Genomic DNA, 19,173 nt, shown 5'->3' with positions numbered 1-19,173 from the left:
AATGGCGGGGATATATAAGCCCCATGTGCAGTGACTCTTTCCAACCTAAGAAAATAGCATGTAGTTTGTACTTTATACCCTCTGTACAGTGTCGTTACCAGGATCTTATAATTTTAGAATTAAGTCCAGTTTGAGTCTAACACTCCCAACAAATTAAAACATAAAGACCGATAAGGATTTAGCTCAGGCTTGTGTCTGACATACCTTGTATTTTTTACGAGGAACGCCTGAATGCATCACCGGTTGCTTGAAGGAAGGTGATAAACGAAACTTAACTTTTCCGGCCCGGCACTTTACCTGGTTTTCAAAATTAACCACTGCGATATCAAGTGGGGAAGAAAACATAGTATCTACAAGAGGAAAGTCAACCTTAAAACCTACATCATCATGGCACACTACAGAGTAAGTGTGTTTGCTTTTCGCTTTATCATCTTACACTAGTGTTCTTAAGAATTTGTTTCTTGTGTAGTAACTATAGGTTAGCTAAGCTAACATTAGCAAGCTGGGAGGAGAAGGAGTTGATTAGTGATTAGACAGTCGACCTGTGAACTAATGTTTTGGTTTTTACAATGATTGGGGTTTTATATCTTCGTTTATAGACCTAAGTTGAGATCCCATAACATAATGCGATAAAATAACAACAAACGTCTTTGACAACATTTCCTGCTGCAGGTTCAACCATGTTTACTTACAAACCGAACCTTCGGCATGAGTGGATTACTGGTGTCAGGGGAGCACCTGGACCAGATCCTCTGTATGAACTGACTGTTAACATTTCTTGTTAGAAAGTAAATCAAACGACCACAAAGAGATGCAAATTTACCACAAAGAGACTCAACTCGACTGCAAAGAGACGCAAAACAACTACAGAGAGATGCAAAACAAGTACAAGAGATTCAAAAACACCACAAAAAAAACAGAGCAACTAAAAATAGATCCTAAATGATCACAGTGACATAACATGATTGATGCAAAACGAATAAAAAGAGATGCAAAACTACCATAATGAGATACAAAACAACAACAAAGAAATGCTGAACAAGAATGACTAGACACAAATCGATGCAAAATGAACACAATAGAGTATTTTTCAAGCTGTTTCTTTTACAATCCTGTGTAAATACATTTTAACCATGCTATTTGCCATATAAATGTTTGCTTTATTCTCATTATCTAGACCTGACAGTTGATAGTTTTGTGCTCAGTTGAAAATAAAATGCCTGACTTTCCACAGCCTTCGGACACCAAAAGGGAGCAGTTTCGGAGATACTTGGAGAAAGCTGGTGTTGTTGACAGTCTTACCAGTGGTATGCAACATTTTTTTTTACTAATATTATACTGAAGTTTCTGTACTGACACCACAACAATACTGTTCAGTACCTCATTTTGAGGAATATATACGTAACCTATTTTTTCTATTTGACAAAATATACCAAATTTATAAAATAGGTAAACAAGACCAGAAATGTGTCCAAATATTTGCTAACATCAGTCAGTTTTGGTATCACATTTAGGTCAGTAACTAAAAAGTATTGAATTTAGATTTTTAAGCGTATTAATAGCGTCTGTTCTTCTGCAATTTTATTTAACTATTTTTTTTCCCCATTTGGTTTCAGTACTCGTGGCTTTGTATGAACAACCTGAACGGCCCAACAATGCTCTGGAGTATCCTTTTATACACATTAAGCTCTTCTTGACATGGTCAAATGATTGCGTGGTCAGTAGTGAGTTGAGTATGCGAGTCAGGTTGTGCCCCCACCCATCAAATAAAGATGTGCAGAATCAATCAATAAATGAAACACTTTCTCTGTAGATTCTTTAACCAACTCCCTCCAGATTTGTGAAGCAGCATCTCGGTGCCGCTGGACAGATTTCAGCAGACACTGAGGCTCTGCAGCAGGAGGTGATTGACCTGAGGCAGAGATGTGCACGTCTGGCAGAGGAAAACAAAGACCTCAAGACAAGGGTAAACTTAATGCTGTAAAGCGGCCTTGGGTTCCTTGAAAGGCGCTATAAAAATCCAAGTTATTATTATTATTATTATTATTATTATTAATAAAAATGTATGTCAACTCTGTCAACATCATTTTTAAGGCGCCTAACATACATACATGTTTTTTCTGAATCTCTCTAGCTGCAGCGCCATGAACCCGTGTCAGAAGATGGATCCACAGCTGAGTAGACGACAGCAGAGCTTTGGTTTGATGAATGTATTTTTTGTTGATATTACTGGGACTTTGAATTTCAAGACGACACTGTTAAGTGAAAGCCAAGATTTTTTATATAACTGTGCTGTTTTTTGTAAATCCTAGTTTCTACTTTGTTTCTTAGAATCTAACTTATTCTGTACATGTGTGTATATATAAGTTTTTGTCTTGTTCATTGAGACTTTACCATAGCTTTACTGAGAGAGTGCGCTCTGGATGACTGGGCAAGTCATTTCTTAAGACACGAGATGTATAATTTTTTTTTTTGAGAGGCCTATGAAAGAGTTCCATAACCAGCTGATAATTTTCTTTTCTGGCATTGTGATAAACAAACAAAATTTCCAGATCCACATGACATAGTATGTGATAAAGACACGTACACTTTATTTTTGAAAGATCTGGTCTAAGTGAACATTTGTAAAAAATCTCAAAAATGTCAGTCACTTGCAAAATAAAGCACAGTATTGTAATTAGTGGTGAATTAATCTGTGAACATCAATATGTCAATCAGAACTTTTACTTTAATATCAGGATTTTGATAGTGTAGTTACCTTGGTCAGAAACAGCTGTGTACAGTCCGTATTCAGAGTATCTGCAAGACTTGAAAAGTCTTACAAAGCAGAGAATTCAGTTTCCTTTATTTAAAAAAAAGAAAAAAGTCATAGAAGGTATTAAAAAGTCGTGTAATATATCCTATACAAAAGATCTTGGATATTTTTCCTTTGATTCATCCATTTTCTGCTACTTAAAAGCAATTGTAGACCATATTGTTTTCATGGATATTATTTATAATTTTCACCATGCATTCTACGTGAGTCTTTAACTTGGTGAACAGTGCAGAAACCCTGATATTACACAGCAGTCATTACTTGATGATCTACACTTCAACTAATGCAAAATGAAAAAAATCCCTTAAGAAAACAAAACGAGTAAAACACTTGATACAGAAACAAATGAAGACGTCGGGGACCAGAGCACATCAGGTTTTCTACGGGGTTCAATCAGATTTAATAATTTTCAGTTATTTCATGGGGGACAAAGATTCAAAACTATCAAGCAGGACAGAAAACCAACGGTATTCTTGTTGGTGAGGACAGTGCTGCTGTGTTAGCTGCTTATTGATATGCTCAGGAAACTGATGACCCCGATAAACTCCCAGGGTGTATCGGTAATGCTGACATTTTTGTCATTGTGGCTTAAAAAGCAGCTAATGTTTCCACTTCTCTCTCTGTGCAGGTCGACAGAATATCTCCTTTCTATTTTGAGAGTTGACTTCACCCTCCCCATCTTAAATCCTAGTTCATAATACAGATTAAATTAAACTGCAAACTTTAGATAAAATCATCTTTACCGCAAATACATATGGACGTTCTTTTGTTTAGCATCACTTTATGGTACAAATGTACACACTTCTTTTGGACAGACATGTTTGCCATACTGGAAATTTAAAACATGCACCAATTACATGACTTTTCACAGTGTCATTGGGGTTTACATTCAGAAAACGCAACTCGGCAGTCTATAGAGCTAACATGTTAAATAAATAGACAATGTTTATATTGATTTTATATTTATATATTTTATTTTTTACATTTATTTTTCATGCTAATTTTGTAGCAGTACAAGTCAAAATAGGAAACAAAGGTAGTCCAAAACTGGTTTGAAATATATATAAAGCGTATAGTATAAAGTCCTCTGTCTTTCATCAAAAGCTATTTTTTGCATTAGTTGAACTGCTGTGGGTTTTTAAAGCATGCCACATTAATTAGGTTGAATTGTTAACTGTTTAGGATTTAGGACAAAAACAGAACGAACAAATATAACTCTCACCAGTTAGAAACCTGCTCACAATGCTGTTAAATCCATAGGTTCAATACAGAAAGGAAAGTGAAATCTGTAACACGGATGTCTGTGTGAAGATAACGTTCAAAGTTTAGATTTGCAGGTCCGGAGCTCTTCTGCTGCTTGCGTTACTTGCCATTGATGTTTTGCAGTTGGAGGAAGATGGTCTCGGGTTGGGCCCGGATCCTGAGCTGGAGTAATCCAGTGACTCTGGGGTGGAGGCCCCGCTTTGATGTTTGTCATCTGATTTTGACTGAGTTCGAGAGGAAGGAGGTCCACTACTGGCTTTTGCACCCCCATATGAATCTGTGTCAGAGCTTTTACCCTCTAGCACTGTGGAGCATTTTGAGGAGCCATGAGCCATCCACGGTTTCCTTGATGCGCTCACTGGCAGCGTGGGGAAGGAGGAGGCATGAGCTGCCCTCTGTGGGCGTTTCGGAGAGTCTGGGCTCTCTCGTTCACTGCTGTCTCCCTCAGTGTGTGGAGGAAGATGTAAAAAGTCCTCGGCCTCCTGCTTTGGATTAATCAGGGAGTCGCAGCACGGTGGGCTGGGCTCATTGGTAGTCGGGGTGCAGTTATACCCTGGGGGGCTTTGAGCTGAACTTCTGCAATCATCCAAATCCTGCTGAGTGGCCTGCTCACCCTGAAGAGGTAGAAAAGTTGAAGTTTTGATAAGGTGTGGGTACATAACTGTGCCCTGCGCCCTCTCCAGCAAGAGGGTGTAGTCACCGGGTGCAGAGGCGATTGTTGCCTTTCGAGAAGCACCGGTGCATATTTGCACAACAGATTCTTTTTTATTCTTATTGGCATAGTAGTCATCAAGTTCATCCCTCTCATCTCTCAAGTGAGGGTAGAAGTCTAGGATGGCCTTTTTAATCCTCTTGTAGCCCAGATGCATGATCTCCAAGATGTTTAGGAAGAGGGAGATTGCAGCAATGCATTGCATGAACACCATGAAGACACTTTTCTCTGTTGGTCTGGAAACATAACAGTCTATAGCATTCGGACAAGGATCCCGCTCACACTTGAAGAGCGGGTAGAGGTGAAAGCCATAAAGGAGATACTGGCCTGTCATGAAGGCCACTTCGACAAAAGAGCGGGTTACAATATGAGCCACGTATGTGCGGAGCAGAGAGCCTCTCAGAGGAGGTTTGTTGAGCTTCCCCTGATCAAGCTGCTTCATCTCCCGCTCAATCCTCTTCCTGGCTTCTGCCAACTCCACATCGATCAACTCCAGCTCCTTCCGCAGCAGTGCCTTCTTCTTCTGCCGTGCCTTCTCCAGCGCCCGGAGCCTGTAGAGAGCATGGCCCATGTAAACCAGCGAGGGAGAAGACACAAATATGACCTGCAGCACCCAGAAGCGGATGAGGGAGATTGGGAAAGCCAGGTCGTAGCACACGTTCCTGCATCCAGGCTGCTCGGTGTTGCATATGAAGTCAGCCTGCTCGTCGTTCCACACATCCTCCGCTGCCACCCCGAGGACCAGCATACGAAAGATGAACAGGATGGTGAGCCAGATCTTGCCAACCATAGTGGAGTGGATATGCACCTCCTCTAAAATCCCCCCAAGGAAGTTCCAGTCCCCCATCTTCACTCTGCCATTTTGACTGGTCGAAAGTCAATAACAGAGAAAGATAAAATAATTAGGGAAGAAAATCTACCGAAACAGTTAAATACAGTACAGAAGTAAAATTGATAGATTCATAATGGACATTCAGTAACAAGAGGAACACCTTTGAAAGAAGTCCTTTGGATTTTATACAGACAGCAAAGACATTAAATGAATTAAATGAGCTCAGTATAAAAGAGCAAAATTTGCAAAAAGAAAGCACCAAAAAACCCAAGTAAATTTTGTTGGTGAAAATATGAATATAGAAAATGATACACATTGTAAGTATCAAAAAAATGACAGTACCTCTCAACAGGAAAAATTAAACAATAACAAGTAGAAAAGTTCTGAAGTAAAAATGCACCGTGTCACATATTTGCAAAAATATATATTAAAAAGTAGACAGGTCTTGTGCATCCAGAGATGTTTCCTAGTCTTGCCAGTTGTCCAGTTTTGTCAAAATAAAACCATTCCCCTCGGCAGAGCCATTATATAAACCAGGACAGAGGTCTGTGTAGCTTCCATTTACCTTGCAGCAGCATGGACAGACTGCCGGTGGTGACTTAAATCTCCTCGGGTCATGCAGCCCTGACGCGGTCACCAAAAAGTTTTAAAAATCGTTAGCGCCCTCCACATGAGTCCCTGCACATCACCTAAACTTCAGTGACCCGCCTCTGCTTTAGGGTTGCCAGAAACAAAGTGGGAACAACTGAATTGTTGAGGGAAGAGTGCCAACACTACTCTGACCAGAGAAAGTCAATACGAGCAGCTTCACTGATGCATTTAGATCATGGCCCCACAGCGATGGGGTTGTAAACAGTTGTAACACCAATACTGACCTCAATCTCAATGGGTCAGGACGTTTTTTTGAGATTGTCTTAATATAACTGCATCATTTTAGACTGTTTTGACCTTTCTACACAGCAACGTTTTCATGCATTCAGCAGCACCACATGGTGACAGCTGAACATTTATTTTGTTGGTTCATTTAGGTGTGTGCATTATGTGTGGGTTTTAATAACCGAACTGTTTCCCATTAGATGATTTACATGTCCAGACTTCACACTTTGAACGTGTTAGCACTCAATTATTTGAGTCTGTTTGCTCTATGTGTTCAACAAAGAGAAAGAAACACAGATACTGTGGTTGGGATCCCCACATTATCGATACCAGTCAGTTATCTACACAGGCCTTGCGCGATCAATAGTTTTCTACTGTAGTGAAGTAATCGATGAGTCGTCATGTCCAATTTCATACTCTGCTGCTCCTCTCTGGATGTAATTAAGTTCTTATGCACATGACACATTATTTTATCCCATTTACAAGAAATTTATCACAATAGATTAGTGTGTTCAGTAAGTGCTGTTCACCAACTTCACACAGTCCAATTATAAATACTATTAAATGTCTCCGTGTGATAAATATGCTTGTTATCTTGAATCAGTAATGATATTACAGCTTCCGGCCCATGATATGAAATGCTTTTTAAATGTGCTGCTGTTCTCTAGATATAGACAGAGCACGACGAAGAAGAAGGGTGGGGATATTTGTTAACCACAGGAAGACCAAACCTAACGCCAGGACTGACCTAATTTGTTGTTGACGAGATTGAACCAACCAGCTCAGTGGTTCACTGCAAGACACTTTCCACCCATCTGTTAATTTCAAACTATCCTAAACTGAACTTTTCGGCTCCGACCTGAAACCTCTCATTCTGCCCAGCAGAGCAGGATTGATTCAAACCAGTCTGGTACAAACACATTAGGGGTACAGAGGGTCACACTGGGGTAACATATCGGGAAAATCCCAGTGCTATTTCCATGTTTTTTCTTCCAATCACAGCAATCAATTTTCACTTGTACTTCAGCACCTATATCAAATTTGATTGCCATCAGGGGACATCTGCTGGTCTACTGTTTAGTAGCACGATCCACTGTTTCAACAACAACAATATAAAATTCAGTATTGATTCTGTTTTGTATGTTTGCCATTTGAACCAAGTCTGTATCTTCAAATCAAATCAAATATTGAAAGATAAAGATGAATTACAGAAATCAATTCATAATGATGTATATAGACATGACATCACACATACTTAAAGAGATATCTGTATTTCTTTAAGTAAATCTGCTTTTGGCAATAAAATAGTTTATATTTGAGGCTGTCAAAGGAGATTCTGGACAAATACTCGTGGAGAATAAAAACAATTCAGTCCACAATTAACAAACAATATATTCAAACAGATATTCCCTTTGATGCCAGTTAGAATGAACTAAATGCAAGTCGTTCACAACTGCAGGGTGGGTCGTTATCTGTCGTCTTTGAAACCTCCATGACCAACCAAACTGAATGAAGGAAAAAAAAACGTAAAACCACCACAGCAATGACAGCTTAGAGGCAAATATTTAATATAGGAGACAAAAAGTGAAATGTTAGCCATCTTATCTAATGTCATTACATTTATCTAATGCAACTCTACATAAGGCAATATAGCATTACCCACTGTTTCAGGATGGAGACAAACAAGTTTGTAATAATTGACTATTGATGGACTGAATGAACTATGGAACTTTCCACATACTGTAAAAGAGCAAAAGCAGTCACTTCCACAAGGGTACAATCAAATACATGTCATGAGTCCCTGCAGCACCTTCACTGTTAATTCTGTTGATCAATAGACTTGTCCTGTATCAGCAGGAGGTCAGATTCAGTTTCACAAATAAATACATATAAAAACATCTAGCTTCATTAAAAATATGATGAACATTGAGCTGTGGAAATGTACAACCACATTTCGAAGGTCTGTTTGGTCTTTGGTTGTAGTTTCCCTGTAAATCTTAGATAAATTAAATACATTTTCAAAAATAAGATCTGCTTCTGAATCCCAACTGGTAGCTGATACTCCTTGTTACACCAGATATAAAACAGTAATATTAAAATTTTCATTATAGACTTATGGAGCAGAAAACTATAACTTACATTTAGAGTTAAAGGTAGTTAAGTAATATCAACCATCGTTTAATTGTACTAACAATTACAATAGATGTTTTTTCCAAAAGCTGGATGTTTATGTTAAAAGCTGATTTAATGTTTCCTGGTTTAAAGAAAAACAATAACAATAAGTATGACTTTGAATTTAATCAATAGTTTTACAACGCGACATGTAATTAGCCTCATCCTGTCAACAGGATGTGACTGAAACAATAACATGGCGTTAAGCCGAGGCCTGATGGTAAACCAGCTCTAGTGGTTACAAAAAGAAATGGCAATACCAACATTTTGGACATTCAGCCCTTTTCCCCTGAGACTTCTTTGTTCTCTTTCTTTTTGTCAGTGATGCCATACAACACCCAACCAACATGACTGAACAAATGTGATACCTTTGTCAGATCTACTGTTTGAGGGATTTCATTGTGTTTCAGGCACATGTTCAGGAATACTGGAAGTCCATAACAGACCTGACCTGATGATTCAACGGAAAATTAACAGTACAAAGAAGCATAATGTTATACCACAAAAGTCTGGCCATAAGTTCCTTGGATTCCTTGGTTTTCCAAAGTTACAGCATTTTCAAAACTAGGACCAGTGTGTTCATTCATTATATTTATCATGAAAAGTACAAAAAATTCTAAAATCTTTCAAACAAACTAGACAAAGCAACAGCAAAGATCATATCTGGAATAAGAGAAATATTTATAAAAAGGCACGTTTCATTATCAATTTGTCTAAAATCAAAAGATATGCATTTTGCAATGCTCCACATAAACAGCAGGGGGAACACTTCCACTTGAACTCATAAATTCAACTGTAGAAAGAGAAAAAATTGAAAGAAAAAAAAAACTGTACACTACACAAAACACAAAAGTACATCTGTAAAATACAGTTTCCTGAGTGTGGCATTTTGTTGTACAGCTGATGGAGCTGCAGCTTTATAGTCCCTACGGTGCTGGTGTGAGAAAGATATTGAAGAGCACAGCAAAGAGCACAAAGACTATGTAGCCCACTATGCACAGCCAGAAGCGTGGGTCCTTGAGTAGCTTCTTGTTGTAAGCACTGAAGAAGATGTAACCAATGGTCATCCCCGCCACAATTCCTCCAAAATGAGCCACAAATGACACCTGAGGGGCGAGAAGATGAAGTCAGGTCTCAGATTTATGTGGTAGGTCTAACCTTCACAGTTAAATTGAACAGAGACCTCAACTACTGTCATCCGACCTCACTGAAATGTGGTCAACTCAAAAGCTGCAGGACCAGTTTAACAGCCGAAACAAATGAGTGGTCGGGGAAAAAGGGAACGGAGATAACAAGGAAGGGGAGGGGAATAAGGAATCTGGTTTTTCGAGTGTAATCTAGACATCAGTTGGAAAGAAACAATATCCTTCAAAGTGAAAAGACAATACTTATATTCGCTTTCACTTTTACTATTCAAAACTGAAACTAAAGACAAGGGTCAACATTTATAGAAGTCGATTACTGATTAAAAAAGCAGAATCTGTCTATTAGTCACGCCCGTACAGAGAGGTATGTATCTGTGTGCTAGATCTGTTGGATCCTGTCTGTAGCCACAAGCAAACAAAGCATCACCAAACACTGTCAGCTTGGGGGAGGTTAGCTGGATTAGCTGGGTCGACCGAGGCTCTTACAGTGTCGAAGGGTTTAGCAAGACTGTTTTTTTTTGTGGTTTTTCTCTACTATACAGCAGAAGCTAAATCATACATTCAAACCATCCTCATGATTGACAAATCTTCTGTAGAAGGCAAATCCAAAATCCGTGCCGACTGGAAAAAGTCAAAGAAAACGGTGTCAAATAAAACATTTTTAAAAGGTATCATCAGAGAAGTTAGAAAAATAATAATAATAACAGTGAAATCACACAGGTGAACTTACCAAATATCACTATGGCGAGGATGCGAAACACTCCAAGGAGAGGAATCATTTCTCGGAAATTCTGTGGATTGAAACGTTCACCAGTGGTAAAGACCACAACCAATATTTTAACTTTCAAAGTGCATAAAACAAAATCAGTGCCTGAAAACACAGTGAGGGTCTGTTTCATTACACAAAGCAGAAATGGCACAACTTCAGGACAATAGACGTGAAAACTAAAATATAAAAGAACCGAATGTGTGCTCAGTAGTTAAGTAATACATGAATGTTCCTTTAAATTGATATTTCGGACCATTAAAATGACATGACTGAAAATGTGAGTGAACTGGTACTGTACACACACTGTGCTAACTGCTAACTGCTAACTGCGGCAGGAACTAACAATTATTTTCATTATTGAAAAAAAAAATTGTTAAAATTGTTGTTACAATTCTTCATTTCTTGTTCGACCTTCAGTCCAAAGCCCAAACAGTTTACTGTTAAAAATGACAAAGAAAAGCATTAAATTATTATATTTGAGAAGCTGGAACCAGAAAGAGTTTGGGATCTTTGCATAAAAAACGACTATCAGGGTGATTCAATCATCAAAATATTAGCTAATTGATTTATCAACTAATCGCTGGAGCTCCAATGCTAATTGAATTGAACCACAATTAGAAATGTAGTTTTTTTTCTTTTCTTTTTTTTTTTTTTATTCTGTAGATATTCATTATATAAAATGTTTAGTCTTGTCCTTTTCTTGCTCAAGTTTAGGTTCAAAATATCCACTAAAAACATAACACTGTCTTAGAACATAAAATTTAATAAAAAAAAATAAAACTTTCTAAAATGTTGAGCTGTGAAAATGCACGACTAAGTGTCTGTTCAACTACAGTCATAGCGACCCAGGCACAGCTGTAAACATGGTGCGTTTTGTAAAATAAGATGTTTCCAAACTACAATCTGTATCTGAAATCATTCTCTAAACAAAACACAGTCAACACTTGAGACTGACATTCAGCACAAACTGATGTTTATACCAACTCTTCCTGTTACAGTGTATGTAAACTTACCACCACTGCATTCATAAAATAGCCTCCTATTAGGGCGTAAACACCCCCAGAGGCCCCCACCAGTGCACTGAGAGGATCAAAGATGGAGCTGGCCAAAGAGCCTGAGGAGAAACAGCCAAAGAAATGATCAGTTTTACCATCAGTGGCATTTTTGACAGCCGGGACTCGCTCTAACAGAAACCGGAAAAACCAATGTTAATGTGAGCTAATGTGTGCAGAGCATTCACAAACGCAAATGAAGTCCAGCTAGTTTTAGGACTTTGAAAACTTTACTTGAGGAAGAAAAACTGAGGGACAGATGGAGACGAGTGTTTCTTCTTACCAGCCAGGACGCCGGCAAGGTAAACCATTCCCACTTCAAACCCTTTATGGACCAGTTCCAGCGGGATCCCCAGCAGCAGCTGCATCACCAGGTTGCCCACTATGTGCTCCACACTGGACAGGCAGAGGTGGAGAATGAGCAGGATATAGTTGACCATGAATGCTAAATGTCACACAAATGTACAGGGTGGTGGACAAAATAACAGAAACACCTGTAGCCCTGCAGTGAATACCAGCTGTATTTGGGGGGGGGGGTATGTTGGTGTAAATAAACCCCATGAAAAGACCTCAACCAGCAATGCATTTACAATTCCCTCCCCTGTCTCTGACACTAAGTCCCAAGACCATTTGTCTAACTGAAGATGTAAATTTCTAACAATTTAAAAGACGCTGTCCCACCCGCTGGATGCTTTACCCTCGGTAACGCTTCTTTAGGTGTGTTTTGGTCTGCACTGTAAGTTTTCTGATTCTATCTGTGTTTTAGGATCCACATATCACTGCAAAAGCTGTTGGGTTACACATAATTAGACTTTTTTATGCAAAAAAAAATAGACAAGGCAAAAAAAACTTTTTTTCCATTTCATTTTGTGCCTCTATAACATTGGTTCATTCTTGGTTCATGGAAACAGTAAGAGAAATATAGAACATCACCAGACTTATCTTTTAAACAAATATCCTGTTTGGTATCTTTGAATGACTGTTGGCGAGTGACTGTTACCGCTCTTCCTCTTTGCTAATCTAGTTTTCCTGCATGCTTCTGTGTAGTCATGATTTTTGGTTTTCCTCCGTGGCTCCTGTGGCTTACATATTCATGTTTTTTTTTTTGCTTTCCACACCACCTGACTTTGAAAGAAAAGTTTCAGCAACTCACGTAATAACTACCTGGCCTCACCATACTTCTATAAATTGCTTGGAAAATGTACTTAGAAAAACAGATTTATTTAAAGGTAATAGTATTCAGCATCATATGACTCCGAGACTGTACATCAGTTAAAAATCCCTGAATGAAATAATGAAGCAAATCTCAAAAAATAATGACGACATACCAAACAGAGGATGAGCAAAGAGGTGCAGTGCTTACAATCTGAAGTCTCAAAAATGACCACAGGAATCAACCCACACTTCTGACAGCATCAAAAATAAAAAGCCACAAAGATTATGAGCTTTATCAGACTGGTGTTTACTGCAGGGCCATGACACTGTACTATGGGTGCCCCTGGGATTTTGACCACTTTTCGCACTGACTCAAGGCTTTGATCATGTGATGACAGCATCTAAAAGCCCTGCCCCCGCTTACCCGGCGTGGACAAACATGTAGGAGAAGAAGCGCCATGCTTCCTGCCTGCTCTCAGGCTTGTAGGTCAGAGGGCTGGTCCAGATGCCTTCATCCAGGGTCACCCACTGTTTCTGAGGCTTCCACACAGCGTAGTAGATAAACACTGCCAACTGATGAAGAACAGAGAGGGGACACAAACATTAAGCTTGAAGTATGGGATCCAAAAAGTCCCTCAAACCCTGACCGCTTCTATTGTAGAAGGGGAGGGGAGGGGGGGAAGGCTGAATCACAAACAGCTGTTAAAATAATGAGAGGACTAAATTAGACATACAGATGTTGAAGTATGCTTTACCAAGACATGTATCCCACGGAGTTGACCCCCAGTGTGGTCGTATGGAGCAGCTCAGATGTCTGAATGCTTGTATTTGTATAAATATAAGTCGAGGGAACGCTGACAAAGAACACAGAAGCTCAGTCGATCTTCTCTGGGTAAAGTAAATGCCTAATCCCTGTGAATAAAGTATTCACAGCCATTCAAATGCACTGACACTGGACATCTGTGAGCGGAAAGAGTGAGCTGTTCATGTATGAATAAGTAGTGTGCAAAGCGCTTGGTGATAAGAAAGAAAATGTGAGTATGAATTGACAGCCTTCAACTGAATCTGACATTAACATGGCACCAACTGGAAAACTGTTTCCAAAGTTTTTAAATGTTATAAGCACATCAACACATCCCCTCATGGTAATAATATAAAGGGATTTTTTCTCAGAGTTTGAGGCAAAAAGCATAAACATGAAAACATTTCAGTCTATTTAACATTTATAACCACTATACAAACAGTTAAATTGTTTATAACACACTATAATGTAGTTTAAAGCAGCATCTTTATATAGGCTATAGGATATAGGATATTTAAGTGTGTATTAATGTACAGTATTTGTCAACAACACAATGGTGTCATTCATTATCTGTTTATACACCAGCACTTATGGGTGCCAACAGCAAGAGTTATAGTTGATTACAAATACATTAATTAATAGATCTGCTTATTTAATTCTTAGTAAGGGTTTAATAAGTGTTGCCACAATATGATAATGTAAAGAAATATAAAAGGGTTAATAGTAGTGGTCAATAATACACAGAGTAAACTGACCATCTGTTGTATCCGGGCTGTTTAAAAGTCTTGTTGCTTCTTAAAAAAAAACAAAACAAAAAAAACTTTCCTCTGTTTCACATACAGGCAATACTTACAACGCATTCCTGGAGGGGTTAGCTTAAAGTCGTAATAAGTGACATGTGTGGGGTCATACAAGCTACATAAATAACTCAGTATATCTGCCTTATAAGCCATAGTCATGGGGAAAATAAAGCCACAGCATCCCCCGTTTGGCTATTTCAACAAGCCGCCTACTGATTCCTCCACATTCCACAAGATGTGTTTATTTACTGAATCTAAAAGTCAAAAAGACACGGTGGCTTTCTGCTAAGGAAAACCCATCTCTGAATCCCACCAGTAAAGGTCAACTGTACACAGTTTAACCTAAATCTACTACTCTACTCTAAACTCCTGTTTTCATTGACACCATGCCCACTGAGGTTTGCACTTGATGAATCAGGACATTCAGAGGAGGTGGCGCAGATGCCAGAAAACACAGAAAGAAAGAAAAGAATGCTCATGTGTGTATGAGAGCTGCTCAGTTTAAAGCTTGGCCATTGTGAAACCACAAATTTTAATCAAAAACTGTAGCTGTGACAGTCAAATAAGACTAATTGCTTCGTGAATCATTTTGATTCGAAGATATTTGACCCATGCTTCCAAAAGATCACCTCAGTATCTGATCTACTAAATACAATTAAAGCAAATCTATACAGTAATTAACGCTGTGGCAGCATATAAGCCCAATATAGGCTGCATGCTGTATAATTAAGATCACAGAATCTATAGTGACTGTCCCAGTAGCCAGTATATGTTATGTGTGTCGAGGTATATTCAGGGCAGCGCTACCTCTCCAATACTGATGAGGATGATGAAGATGGGGGGTGGGCAGCAGTTGGCACGTTCCAGGTACTTGCTGCGCAAGTCTTCTGGAAGCATCCACTTGGACACAGTATGCTGGAACTTCTCACAGCATCCCAGCTTCCTGTTACCATCAGCCTGGTCCTCTTCAATCCTAAACTCTCTCCCATCGCGGTCCACAGGTAACGGCTCCTGCTGCTCAACGTCATAGTCGTCCATCACTGCTACGGTCCTACAGAGCAGATTGTATATTCTGATGTAGCCATGGGCCAAATGAGGACATTTATACCTTGAGATGATACACATTAGTCAACCACCAGCAGGGGCAGGTAATAACCTTTCGAATAAAGGGGCCATGTTTGTGAAATTAGTAAAAATGTGCTAAGAATCAAATTTAAAGCCGTCATTCTTGACGACAGTGAACTGTACATTATTAATGGTTAAACTGTTTATTCAGTGTAATAAATGAATGCCAAATATACAACTTTAAATATTCAATAAATAACTGCTATTTGTAACCTACAGCCATGGATGAATACAAGGCGATTGGGCCCCTAGACACAGAAGGCCTCCTTTGTGTCTTCTTGGTCTTACTGTGTCTCCTAGTAGCAGTTTTGAGTCTCTTTGTGGTTGTGTCACTTTGCTGTCCTCATTTTAGTCATTTTCATCTCTTTTTAGTCATTTTGCTTCTCTTCGTGATCCTTTGATTGACTTTCTAACAAGAAATATTAACAGTCACTTCACAGATAGGTCACACAGACCTGCTAGGCCAGTTCAATAATACATCCATCCATCCATCCATCCATCCATCGGCTTTTTTGCTTGAATAAATTACAAAAACTTTTAAACTATTTCAACTATGAAAACAGTTGTCAGTGCAACTTTCTGTGGATCAATTAGTTGTTGCAGCTCTACTAACAACACAATCTTTTTTTTTTTTTTGTATTTTCAGATCATAGGAACCAAAGAGTCCAGGATTGTCGCAATGATTGTTCAAATGGAAAGGATGGGATTTGAACAGGAAACTTTTCTCCTGGAAAGACGTTCACTGTGCTGAATGCCTCTATGTGATCTCTGAAGATATAAAGGACTAATTTTAAACATGATTTAAACTCGGGAAAACTGGAATCATTGGGGGAAATTATTTTTACCCTAATATCGTACTATAAATTTTTAATGTGCTCTACTTGAGTATTTCCATTTTGCTTCCATTTTATTTCCATCCTCCATCCTACTCCACTACATTTATTTTACTCTAGTTACTTACAAATAAAGGTTTTACATACAAAACATATGATCAGCTATTAAGATATAATCATTTCTGTAGATGAAACTAACAAAAAACTATATAATCAGTTTCAGTATTAGGTACAATATAAAAATGCAGTTTACATCCGACTTCAGCGGTACATGCAACCCAGTAATTTAGAATATATGTATATAATAATATAGCATATAAAATGCCATTCTGCATAATGAGTAGTCTTACTTAAACTGCATTTACTGAACTACATTTACTAGTAATGGAGTATCTTAATCTTCTACCACTGAAGAGAATTTTTTAATTACACTCTTCTCTTTTTATGTTGCTTGTATGACCAACAACATTTGCACTCTGTAATAAATGTATTTCAAGTGCAATTACATACACTCCTTCAGCAGAAATATTAAATACACTCCTTCAGCAGAAATATTAAATACACTCCTTCAGCAGAAATATTAAATACACTCCTTCAGCAGAAATATTACATACACTCCTTCAGCAGAAATATTACATACACTCCTTCAGCAGAAATATTAAAATACACTCCTTCAGCAGAAATAATAAATACACTCCTTTGACAAAACCTTGTTTAAGTAAAAAAAATTACAAAAACGTACAGCAGCATTTTTATCAGTGGTGGAACAAGTGTTCAGATCTTTGACTTCAGTGAAGACTTTGACTTCAATTTCTTTACTTAAGTAAATGCATGTAAGCATTATTGTTATGTTCCCAGAAATTATCATCAAAATTTGAGAACATCTAGTTGGATTATAACCCCATGCGGCATCTGGTAAAGGTGGGGCTAATTCAAACTGCTGTTTAAACTGCTGAGTAGTAGCTTTTTTTGATAGATTGTAATTCATTAGTTGAGGTGTATTAATAATCTGAATCTGCAAAGGAAACTAAAGCTGCCAGATACCTGGAGGGGTGTAATAAGTGCCGCCAACTGTAGCACAGAAGTATTAAGTACCATGAAATGGAATTACTCAAGTGAAGTACAAGTACCTTAAATCTACTGTAAATCAAGTATTTGAGTAGATGTGCCTAGTTACCTTCCACCACTGCCTTTTACTGTAATGTACACATTGTGTTACAGCAGCCGGTAGCGTTTCCTGTTTACTGGGCGTTGCTGATTTTGCTGGTTGATGATTTCAGGCAAGTCTCCAAAACCTACAATTAAATCTAACTGAGACTCCTCACCACAGAGGAGTAAATTTAAATAATATATGTTTTAGTTTTCCAGGAAAAGAACGTTAACTCTGGCCTACTCACCTAAACCTTCAACAGGAAGAGTGCAGATGACTCCAGGCGGTCCCACGCAGAGACACTTGATCCGGCTAAACTGACTCAAACAGCTCAATGTGCTGAGCTGAAAAGTGCATGTTCAAAGACAGATTCTGAGTTAAACTGTACAATGGCGTTTTTAACACCATTCCTCCACGTAGTCAGACAACCCGATGAGTCTTCTTCAAACCCCGACCGTCCCCGTGAGACCGGGATAAAAAAAAATAGACCACTTGTGGATAATTATAGACCTTTCAGTGCTTTTTCCTGCATGAAACTTCCTTCCGCGGCCCAAACAAACCTCTGATGCCTCCCACGTCTGCTCAGCCACTGTACAGTGTTTTAAGAACTGTCTGTAAATACTGCCGTCTGTCTGCAAGCCGAGGACTACGATAGCCTACCTGTTCCCTCCTCTCAATGTGCCACACCTGGGATCAGTGACGTCACCAACACAATAGATTCTCATTATCCTGAGCGGCAGCATCATTCAGAGCCCTCCACCCCCTCACCACCCACATAGCCCGGGAAAGAGGCAATTAAAAGGGGCCATCTTTAATCCAAAGTGTCATATATCAAAACAGAATAAACAGTGTTTCATTGAGTGATGTGCACTGAGATCAAAGTCCCACTTTCAAATTAATGTTGCATTACCTTACATGTATCACCAGGTGGCACTAGAGCCCACAATTAAGAATAATGGCACTGAATTAAATGTTGACATGGCAGGTTGGTTGCAAAGATTATACAAGTAAGGAAATATACAACTCTCCCAAAAAAAAAAAATGTTTGTTGTCATCAGCACCCCGAGGTTGCCTGCCCCTCTCATTTCTTTAATGCAGGAAAAGCTTCAATCAAAATGATACTGTGCTTGAAGAATAAATCAACAATTGTCATTACAATGAACCTGGGTCAGAACTCCTTTTGAGGAAACGATTTTTACACCAAAATAACTATTACCCCATAACCCATGCAGAACAAATACTTCATGGACATTCTTGTGAGCCTTGAGAGATGGAGGGCTGCAGCTGACAATTACATTAATTGATTTGCATAAAATGTCCGAAAATAATGAAAAATTCTCATTGTGATCTTCCAAAGCCAAAAGGCGATGACTTCAGATATCTTCTGTCTAAACTAAAGAACAAGGCCCAAAGTTATTCTCTTTACAGTGATACAGTTGCTTGAGGTAATGACAGAGACTGCCTCTTCCAACAATTGGATGCAAGGGTAAAAAAAAAAAAAAAAAAAAAAAGTGTCCAAAGTAAAACTCTCATACATTAAGGTTACAGCATTTTAGAAAGGGCAAGTGGTACTAGTTAACAGAATATAAAGGAATGCTGTGGTGCTGGAGTTGTTGTTTTTTATTCTTATGTAGTTCTCCATTTGGGGTAAAGTGCTCACAAAATGAAAATG

At 38.6% G+C, this 19,173-nt stretch overlaps 3 protein-coding genes across 3 annotated transcripts; 1 reads left to right on the top strand and 2 right to left on the bottom strand.

Moving 5' to 3' along the window:
* The first annotated feature begins 242 nt into the window (after positions 1 to 242).
* Positions 243 to 2,677, top strand: LOC111661614 (c-Myc-binding protein). The gene is made up of 5 exons (XM_023415243.2): positions 243 to 402; positions 1,235 to 1,307; positions 1,617 to 1,665; positions 1,837 to 1,966; positions 2,135 to 2,677. The coding sequence occupies exons 1-5, from the start codon at positions 388 to 390 to the stop codon at positions 2,180 to 2,182; spliced, it is 315 nt and encodes a 104-aa protein (XP_023271011.1). The 5' UTR covers positions 243 to 387; the 3' UTR covers positions 2,183 to 2,677.
* A 449-nt stretch (positions 2,678 to 3,126) lies between these two features.
* gja9a (gap junction protein alpha 9a) lies at positions 3,127 to 6,311 on the bottom strand. Its single transcript, XM_023415241.2, has 2 exons — positions 6,188 to 6,311; positions 3,127 to 5,656 (listed from the first exon to the last, which is right to left on the bottom strand). Exons 1-2 carry the CDS (start codon positions 6,238 to 6,240, stop codon positions 4,141 to 4,143), a joined length of 1,569 nt encoding a protein of 522 aa, XP_023271009.2. The 5' UTR covers positions 6,241 to 6,311; the 3' UTR covers positions 3,127 to 4,140.
* A 1,731-nt stretch (positions 6,312 to 8,042) lies between these two features.
* On the bottom strand, positions 8,043 to 18,136 carry rhbdl2 (rhomboid, veinlet-like 2 (Drosophila)). Its single transcript, XM_023415268.2, has 8 exons — positions 17,749 to 18,136; positions 15,201 to 15,444; positions 13,216 to 13,364; positions 11,920 to 12,032; positions 11,598 to 11,698; positions 10,546 to 10,606; positions 10,375 to 10,436; positions 8,043 to 9,776 (listed from the first exon to the last, which is right to left on the bottom strand). The coding sequence occupies exons 2-8, from the start codon at positions 15,429 to 15,431 to the stop codon at positions 9,597 to 9,599; spliced, it is 897 nt and encodes a 298-aa protein (XP_023271036.1). The 5' UTR covers positions 15,432 to 15,444; positions 17,749 to 18,136; the 3' UTR covers positions 8,043 to 9,596.
* Between the last annotated feature and the right edge of the window lie 1,037 nt (positions 18,137 to 19,173).

The sequence above is a fragment of the Seriola lalandi genome, unplaced genomic scaffold (genome assembly GCF_002814215.2).
Source record: "Seriola lalandi dorsalis isolate HSWRI2012SDOR001 ecotype SW California unplaced genomic scaffold, Sedor1 jcf7180002054546, whole genome shotgun sequence".
In the NCBI taxonomy this organism is placed as follows: Eukaryota; Metazoa; Chordata; class Actinopteri; order Carangiformes; family Carangidae; genus Seriola; species Seriola lalandi.
The sequence above is the reverse complement of the archived record's forward strand: the minus strand, read 5'-3'. Positions and strand labels throughout refer to the sequence as shown.